This window comes from Scylla paramamosain, chromosome 6, assembly GCF_035594125.1.
Source record: "Scylla paramamosain isolate STU-SP2022 chromosome 6, ASM3559412v1, whole genome shotgun sequence".
Taxonomy (NCBI): domain Eukaryota; kingdom Metazoa; phylum Arthropoda; class Malacostraca; order Decapoda; family Portunidae; genus Scylla; species Scylla paramamosain.
The window spans coordinates 22,806,997-22,816,996 of NC_087156.1; the positions used below are offsets into that span (position 1 = coordinate 22,806,997).

General features: G+C 45.9%; 1 protein-coding gene and 1 long non-coding RNA gene across 3 annotated transcripts in view; one reads left to right on the forward strand and one right to left on the reverse strand.

Annotated features, from left to right (window-relative positions):
* The window catches only part of LOC135101440 (uncharacterized), a 204,395-nt gene that overhangs the window by 134,737 nt on the left and 59,658 nt on the right, over positions 1–10,000 (reverse strand). The gene's annotated exons all lie outside the window — the stretch shown is intronic.
* LOC135101438 (carcinoembryonic antigen-related cell adhesion molecule 6-like) overlaps positions 1–10,000 on the forward strand; it is a 120,469-nt gene that overhangs the window by 105,384 nt on the left and 5,085 nt on the right. For both annotated transcript variants that reach the window (XM_064005390.1, XM_064005389.1), the window contains one exon: positions 1,968–2,103. In XM_064005390.1, the coding sequence (XP_063861460.1) occupies positions 1,968–2,103 (136 nt within the window). The remainder of the gene's footprint in view (positions 1–1,967; positions 2,104–10,000) is intronic.

The following is a 10,000-nucleotide window of genomic DNA, read 5'->3' on the forward strand; positions in this document are numbered from 1 at the left end:
AAAAAGTCGTGATATGCAGCATCCAGTAAGTCAATGCCAATAATTCATGTAAAATACACCTCATCATAAATATAATTATGAGCCTCACCTTCTGGTCTTGTCATCATAATACGACAACAACAAAATACAAATACAAATTAATTTTCTGTCCAATATCAGAACGAGCTACTGACGTCTTTATAACGACAACCAGCGTGTTAGTGATCCAACACCAATTTCATCCCACAAATTTTTGGTTCTGCTGTGCGCACACACACACACACACACACACACACACACACACACACACACACACACACACACACACACACACACATCAGAATATTCTCCTGCGAGGGTGCGCGCGGACACGCCCCCAGTGACTGCCAGCGCACTTTTTGACTGACAGATGTGGCTACTACTGATTTGAATGACCTGTAATTCCAGTGGCTGTGGTCATTTACAATACACTGAACATATGACGGGGCTGCTTGCTGTCCCCATCATTCATCACTATCATTACTATTTTTATATAAAAAAAAAGAATATTTAGTGAAATCATAGGAAATGCTTTTATTGACGGAGAAGTAGTAAAATTAGTAACACCTGGCACCTTCAACCCAGCTGACGGTTCGGAAGCGAGTACACGAGGGGAGATGATTATGCTGTGTTGTTATAATGTACTGTTATGCTAATTTCACTGTCGTTTCCTTTCCTTAATGTTTTGCTGCTCAACCCGGCACCTCCTGATTCGATCATTGCGGCAAAAATGATCATGAACAACTGTTATGAATGTCAAATACTCATTTGTGAGGATAAAAATATAAACTGTTCCAATATTAAAATTTGACTAATTTACTTCTTAATAAGGTTAATTTAAACATCTGAATAAAAGATGCAGATTTAGTGTTTTGTTTTAGTTTTGAAGGCAGAATAAGCACAGACGCAATAGAGCTTCGATCATTAAAAAGAATAAACCCTACTTCCGCAACGTCCTCTTTCCACAAGTCAGGAAGCAGAATGTAAATGTGATACAGCGCCCTTGTGAGCGCAGGTCAGATACAAGACAATCTGAATTGTTGGATCTATTCCAGTCATCTACCACACTGTTTGGGACCTTCTTACTTCCTTTCAATATAATCTCATCAAACCTAAAGCACTTTCCTTTCGCCCCATCTTGATTACGAACCCTAAGGCTCTTGTCTCTGTCACCCTTTATGCCATTTTAAATACCTTGATCAGACCCCCCCACCCCCAATCCACGGCTCTTTAACGAATGTCGGATTAAAAGTTTTAATCTCCTCTCGTAGGGAGCATTACGCATGCTATGAATGATTTTTATCATCCTTCTCTGCGCCGACCGTGGCAGTCATATATTCATTCTGGAATATGGAGACCAAAGCTGCACAGCACACTCCAGATGAGATCTCGCCCATGCCAAATAATATGACTCTCTCTCTCTCTCTCTCTCTCTCTCTCTCTCTCTCTCGTCTCTCTCTCTCTCTCTCTCTCTCTCTCTCTCTCTCTCTCTCTCTCTCTCTCTCTCCCTCTCTCTCTCCCTACCTACTTACACAGACACAGACACACACACACACACACACACACACACACACACACACACACACACACACACAGAAGACAACCCATCCTAAAACACCATCTTTTTTAAACGAGGAGAGTATATCCGTCCTTTTTTTCCCTACCTCTCACTCCACGTGATCTAAAAGCTCTGCATCTCCATGCGTCGCTGGTGTGCAGATGCAGGCGTATTTACCTGGTTAAAGGCAGCCATTCCGGTGAGTCATGCTGTAAATCCTCATTCTCCATAAGCAACACTTACCAAATAGGAATTCAGCACCACAAATTCTAAGTACATGTACATCATAAAGCACTGCACGTAATAAAAGTACACATTTCAAAGATGGTGTCTAATCAGCCCCGCCAATCCCAATATTTCCAAGTGACAGGAATGTCCGTGTCTCCCTCAGAGGCGGGACTCCGGGCAGGAGGTGGTGGTACTGAGGAACATCTCACACGCCTCCGCCGGCCGCTACAAGTGTGAGGTGCTGGCCGACTACCCGAGCTTCGAGAAACACTCCGAGACCACCGAGATGAAGGTTATAGGTAAGGCGAAGCTGGCTCAAATTTTTGCCTGTTACATTTTTAGTCTTTTGAAGTGCTAATATTAGGCCCTTGGTCCACTTTAAACACACGTGTTTATACACACACACACACACACACACACATAATCTTTTAGTATATTTCCTTTACACATACAGGTGTGTGTGTGTGTGTGTGTGTGTGTGTGTGTGTGTGTGTGTGTGTGTGTGTGTGTGTGTGTGTGTGTGTGTGTGTGTGTGTGTGTGTGTGTAGATTTATTGCACACCCAAAACTTTTAATTCCCAAATCCACTTCCAGTGAAAACTACTTTCGTGACGCGCCAGACTTTGGTAGCGGCGAGTAATACGAATACTCTCCTCCCGGGCAGGCCAGTCAGCAGTGTGTTCCAGGCTGCCGCGCCCTTTGAGGCCTTCCTACACACGACGTCCACAACGCGCTTCGTCACGGCAATGGTTATTGTTGTTCCCTTCCCCACCACTCCGCTTAAACTGTGCTTTCTCCCCGTTTCTATAGTTCTTGTGCAGAAATTTTGGTTTGAGGAGATGACATGTGGCAGTTTCTTTCATCAGCGGTTTTCTGGCGTGACGGCCGTCGCTCAGAAATATCCCAGCCACAACCACAGCCAGAATGTTGAGCTCTAAATGATTTACTGAAATTGCCGGGTGTGTACATGGCCCGCAATGACGTGCCGGTCTGGGGGACCAATGGCAGCAGTTCATTCAGGCCAGAAAATGAACGCCATTCAGTAAAAAACTACGTACTGAGGGAAAAACACGCTTTTAAAACATTTTCTTATTCCTGTATCACTATCAAAATTATAAAAATATCACTTTACATACATTAATACGACACAACTTCGGAATACGTAAGAAAATGTTGCCCTTGGGGTGCAGTCTCGCTTTAAGGATCATTTATTTATTTCATTTTTTTTATGATTCATTTATTTATCTTTTTTTTTTCTTTCTTTTTTCTTATTTATTTACTTATTTATTATTATTATTATTATTATTATTATTATTATTATTATTATTATTATTTATTTTATTTATTTATTTATTTATTCATCTTATTATTATTATTATTATTATTATTATTATTATTATTATTACTATTTATTATTTATTTATTTCATTTATTTTTATTTTTATTTATTTTTTTTTTGTGTACTATACATCACGTCACATATCTTGCCTCAGTGAATGACTGAGACAAACCCTCGCCACGCCTGATGCACTATCCTCACCCATGGCAGTGACTCCCTGTAATTCCTTCCATGATTCTTTGCGGTTCACTATGAAATTACAAAACTATACATAACAATTTACACTGCCCACCCTTTCGTCGTATCCGTGTAAGCGTCTCATAGGTAAAATCAAACGAAAAATGAGCAACCGTCATCTGGGAATGTGAGAAAAATAATAAATACAATGATAACAATGGTGATAATGAAAATAAATCAGTAGTAGTAGTAGTAGTAGTAGTAGTAGAGTAGTAGTAGTAGTAGTAGTAGTAGTAGTAGTAGTAGTAGTAGTAGTAGTAGTAGTAGTAGTAGTAGTAGTAGTAATAGTAACAGCAACAGCACCAGCAGCAGTAGTAGTAACACCAGTCGTGAACAGGACAGGTGCACTAAATAAACACGTGAGTCTACGTACATTTTTTTAGCAATCTGCGAACGCGTCGCTTCACCATGAGGGTGATGAGTGGTGATGGCCAGAGAGAGAGAGAGAGAGAGAGAGAGAGAGAGAGAGAGAGAGAGAGAGAGAGAGAGAGAGAGAGAGAGAGAGAGAGAGAGAGAGAGAGAGAGAGAGAGAGAGAGAGAGAGAGAGAGAGAGAGAGAGAGAGAGAGAGAGAGAGAGAGAGAGTGTAATGGAAGAAGCTGATGAGAGTAGCAGTGGATAGATGGTGAGCATTGGTGATGGAAGTGATGGGAAGTAATGGGTGATGGGAAGTAATGGGTGTTGATGGTGGGATGGTATTCGTAACAGGTGATGGGAACGATGAGAGATGACTGGTGGTGATTGTGGTGAGGGGTGGGGAGTAATGGGGCAGGTGGTGGGATGACTAAAGATAACAGGGGCTTGATGGGTGGTAATGGGGTGGTGGTGGGTGATGCTCAGGTGTAATAAGGGAATGGCGGTGATGATGGTGGTGATTAAGAGTGACAGGTGGTGTGCGGGTGATGAGTTAATGACCAGGATTGGTGATGAGAAGGTGATGGGTGATATTAAATACACGCAAACGTAACCAACAACGCCCAAACGATTGAGCAGACTGAAGCATGTCTTATTCAGTTTAGAGGTACAGAGGTTCTCGTTAAAGATCAGAACACACACACACACACACACACACACACACACACACACACACTGACCTTCCGATAAAAATTTACAAGGAGTTTGCTGTAGAGCTAGCAACACCGCTTTGCTCCATAATAAACGCCTCTCTTTCCCAACACTCTTCCCTCGCGGACTGGAAGACATCTTACGTCACCCTCATCCCCAAAACCTCAAGTCCACAGTCACTCGGTGACCTCAGGCCAGTCTCTATCACCCCCATCCCTAGCCTTATTTGTGAAGATTTTGTGTATGACTGGACCTACACCAAAATTTGTAATACCGTGGATATCAGACAGTTTGGAAATATTAAAGCCACCTCCACCTCCCATTACCTGACCAGCTTCCTTGAATTCATCCACAGCCACCTGGACAAGCGAAACACCTCTCTAGCTGTTGCTTTTGTGGACTTCAAAAAAGCCTTTGATCTTGTTGATCACACTGTTGTCATCGGCAAGGCAATAAGTCTGGGTCTCCCTCCTAACCTGGTAGCGTGGCTAGCCGACTTCCTCACAGAGAGGCGTCAGGCCGTTCGCTATCAGGGCTCTGTTTCTAATTTTCAACAGCTGACATGTGGGGTCCCCCAGGGGACCAAGATGGGTCCACTTTGCTTCCTCCTCCTCATCAACGACGTCCTTACTGACACCCCCCATCGCTGGAAGTATGTGGACGACTGCACCGTGGGCGTCCCAGTTTCCAACAAGAACCCGGACTACTCGCCACTGCAAGCAATTCTGGAGCGACTGCAGACGTGGACGGAGGAGAGCAGGATGACCATCAACCACAGCAAAACTGTGGTGATGCATTTCTGTACCTCCTCTGTACCAGTGCCCCCTCCCCAGCTCACAGTGGGCCCTCACCCTCTCCAGGTGGTTCGATGTGCCAAGCTTCTCGGAGTCACGGTGGACGATCAGCTGACCTGGAAGCAGCATGTCGCCAGCACCGTAAGATCTGCTACCTACAAGCTGTAGTACATGCTGCGCAGACTCAGATCGCTAGGGACGCCGACAGACGAGGGGGGGTGTACCTCACCTTCATCCTCCTCAAACTCATGTATGCCTCCCCAGCGTGGTCCTCCTCCCTCACACACACACTCAACAGCTACAGCTGGAGAGTGTGCAGAAAAGGGCGTGCAGGGTCATCCTTGGCCCTGCCTACACCACCTATGATGAAGCCCTGACCACCCTGAGTCTGTCCAGACTATCCACCAGGCACCGAGAGGCTCTGGAAAAGTTTGCAAGGGGACTGCTGCATCATCCACGTCTCAGACACATGCTGCCGCCTGACGCGCCCCGCCCAGTCCGTGCCACCAGACACCACAACAAGATAACGCCCCTAAAGGCGCCGCGCACGGACCGGTACAGACTCAGCACGATTCCCACCATGGTGCGACCCATCAATCAATAGTATTACCCTTCTAGATTAGACTTACCTTTAGGATAAATGTTAAGTATTTCCCCACCCCTCTGTACATTTTCAGTTTGTTAACTGCCTAAAGAATAAACCCTTTATTATTATTATTTTTACACACACACACACCAAAAGATAAATATTCCATTATGATATACATTAGTAGCAGCATTCTAATTTGCATTACTACTACTGCTAATACTACTACTGGTATTGCAACAACAACAACAACAACAACAACAACAACAACAACAACAACAACAACAACAACAACAACTACTACTACTACTACTACTACTACTACTACTACTACTACTACTACTACTACTACTGCAAGCATAAACTTTTTTCCTTGTCACTATAAGGTACTCTCCACCTTCCTCGCCTTAGTCTTGTTTGTACTATCACATCAGGGTCCTGGAGATCGGCCGTCGCCTCGTCTTGCCCCTCCCCACTCTCACTCCCACGCCTGGATATTGCCCCCACTGGCTTCCTTTCGCTCTCTCTTTGCTTCCATCGACTGCCAATAATTTGTCTCCAGCGCAACGCTAATTTTTTTTTTTTTTTCTCCTTCTACTGCTGCTCTCTTTCCCCACTTGCTTCATGTCTTTCATTACTGTTCGCCCCTCTAGGTCTTCAATCAAATCAAGAATATAATGTACATCCATAGCGCGCCCGTCCCCCAGCCGCGTCCCTCTCGCCGCCTCTCATCAATCTCCCGTTAGCAATGAGTAACGCAATCACCTCAACTTTTTTGCAACACACTAATTTGTTCAGTTCCGTAATTCCCCGTGATCAGCCTCATTACCCAGAGGAAGGCAAGGGAATTCTCAGTCTTTATATATCCTGAACGCATAATTTACGAGTCATTCTGGAAGCAAAGTTTCTGACAAATACCATAAAACTTCACGTATTTGGGTAAAAGGATCACGGCGAAGAACGATATTTTCAGACTAATGGGACGCTGACCGTAAAGAGAGACACGAACACGGAAAAGTGAACCCATTCATGTAATTCAAAACGGCAATCATTTGCAGACGAGAAAAATCACGCAAGTCATTATGAAATACGCACTAAACTTCTTTTTTTCCTGTTTGAATTAGTAACCAACACTCCCTCGCCGGGCCAGCACACACCTGGCCGATAATTGGGCATCAGCCTCTCCATATTAACAGGAATTTATGATTATGTTCCTACTGACAAACATGGGAGGGACTTGCTACTCCCCTCCCCCATTCCCGCGACCCATGGTGTTGTGAGCGCACTGTTCGGCTCTCTGGCATGTTGCTGCAGGAATGGGTATAAGCCCCTTCGTGTTGTGCCAGTCGCCTCCTCCATTCCGCAGCGGCACGTGAGCGGAGTGAGTAGCAGAGGTGTGTGTGTGCCACAGACATCCGTCCACCTATGCGTGTGGCTGCACTGCCCCCCACCGTGTCTCCTTGGTGTCTCCGATGTTTTGTGGTCTGTTTTATGAGACGGGCAATACTGCCAATATTTGTGGTCTAGTTTATAAAGAGGAGGCGACATAAGACAATCCTGTGATTTTTCGTCGGTAAGACAGCGTCAATGCCAATCACGCAACTGGCTCCTCCAGCAATTAGGTCCATTCATGAAGCTTAGCGCTGATTCAAGTGGGTTCAAGGCTCCCTCTTCCCGACACTGGTGACGTGAGAGGTGACCTGATGACTGAGGAAGAGCATCCTCCCATGTACGTTCTTCCACTGAAAAATGTGTGGCCATGCATCATTGATGGCTGGTTGTCCTTGAGAAGCGCCAGGTGACGCCCGGCACGTCATACTCCCGCCACCTTCAGTCTCCACGAGAATACTGAACTAAGGTAATACTTTAAGTAATAAAATCTTTATTCGAGAAAAAACTCATCACTTTTGACAGATACTGAGAAGTTTGGTGGAAGGTGCGCTCTCAAGTGCTCACGATGGATCCCAGTGTGCCTTATGCGTCAGGGAACCCAAAGTTATATTTTATTGCGGCAGCCGAAGCCGCAACTCTCCCCACCTCGCCACTCCTGCCTTGCGTTTTTCTATTCCTGGCAATTCCTCATTCCAACAGTCTCAGCTCGCTAAGTTGTATGCATGTTTTATATTTCCTTCTCTTTTTTTGCTCCAAAACTTTTCGTTCCCTTCCTTTACTCAGCCATTTTCTCCCTCCCACAATCCTCTTCCCCCCAATCTTTCACTCCCAGAATCCTTCATCGCCAGAGTCTCCCTTCTGCAACTTGTAAACTTTAATCTCCCCACCGAAAAGTTCCTCTTATCAAGCTTTCCCCCTCGCGATCTTCTCTCTTGAGTTTTCCCTCAGCTAACATCCTTCAATCTCAGCTTTATCCCTTTGGCAGTCCCAAGTAATTTCTCTCCAACAAACGGACGCAATTCGGGATTTTCTTCGGACAACACGCAAGTCTTTGTCTTCCTCGTTCTCCTCTCTGTAAAACATGGAAGTGTCACTTTACCTTCGTGTGTCATTTTCATCTTCACCAAGATAGCTATGATGGTTATTCTGAATACTCGCCTTTCTATTCATCCAAGCTCTCTCTCTCTCTCTCTCTCTCTCTCTCTCTCTCTCTCTCTCTCTCTCTCTCTCTCTCTCTCTCGGTAAAAACGTCCAATTATTTTCTATAGCGGTGAATTCATACAAGTTCTGTGCGGAGGAAGAAAACGCTAATTGGTAAGCGTTACAGCCACTAACGTCTTTGTTTTTATTTCAGTTTTAATAACGCACTCTGTTTTGTTCTCTGACGGCAATTTAGAGTGTCGTTTTCCTTGTTATCTTTTCATATATTCCTTTAATAATACCGCAAATCTCTCTCTCCTCAACACAGACCCCTTTCCTCGTCCTCCTCTCTCTCTCTCTCTCTCTCTCTCTCTCTCTCTCTCTCTCTCTCTCTCTCTCTCTCTCTCTCTCTCATTCCTATACCGCGCTGGCTGCCTTCCTTCTCCCCCTCCTCTCATATCTCACACTGTCCTCCACGCCTTGCCACTCTCCCTCCAAAACCTCCTCCTTCTCTCAGTCTCTTCCTTTCCCCTATTTTCCTAAACGTCCCAATCTCCTTTACTCCTCCTGCCCTTCCCAATCCTCTCCTTGTCGCTCCTCTCCCTCCGTTCACCTGACCCTCCACTCCCGCCTCCCCCCACTCCCTCAGCCTAGGTCCTCCATTACTCACCTCCAGTTTACCAAAGCCCTCAATCATTAAGCCATAACTGGAGGGGTAAGCTCGGCACGGGGCGGCGAGGGGCGGGCTGAGGTGGGGTCCCGGCGGGGCTGTTATCCAGGAGCACCTAACTTAAGCCCTCCGCCATCATCTCAGACGCCCCCGATCACGCTCAACACCAATTTTTCTCTTAATCCTCCATGAACCGTAAGTTTTCGTCCCCAGACACGCCCAACACCAGATGTTCGAGGGAAGGAGAAGGAGGTGAAGGTAATGGGGGTTCTGATGACGGTGGTGGTGGTGGTGGTGGTGGTGGTGGTGGTGGTGGTGGTGGTGGTGGTGGTGGTGGTGGTGGTGGTGGACTTAGAGAGTATAAGGGGTAGAGAGAATGTTAAGGAATAGCAAAGATGAGAATGAGGTGGAGGACAAAGATGTGAAGAAGAGGAAGGGAAGAGAAGGGTGGCAGACGCGGGAAGGAAAATAAAAGGAGAGGGAAGCCTGAATTAATAACCAGTGGTGATGGGCACAGTTGGCGGAGTGTCTACTGTACAGGGAGGCGCATCACAATTACTTTCAGCATTCAGCAGACCGATCTGTTGCCGCCGCCAAGTCGAGTGTCACCGAGGCTCCCCTCCACCACCCTGTTATTCATAAAGCAGACACCAATTTCGTTTCCTTAATCGAGTAGGGTTTTTAATGGTTGAATGGTAACAAGGCTGGACGTCGTTACAGAGGTCCAGCTCCCTGAACACATCACACGCTGTCCGCACACTGAATTCAGGTTCCTTTACCTCCCCTATATACAACTGAAAGGGTGGCAGCAAAACACATGCGGGTAGAGGTGAACACAGACGCCTCAGTGGGTGGCCATGCATGCCCCTCAACTGCTTCCCTAGTTCTCAGCAGCGGGACAAGTGTCCATGTTTCTTGAATCTCGTTCATCAGGAATACCTACCGCCGAATGACGACGAGTGACGACTTTCTTCTT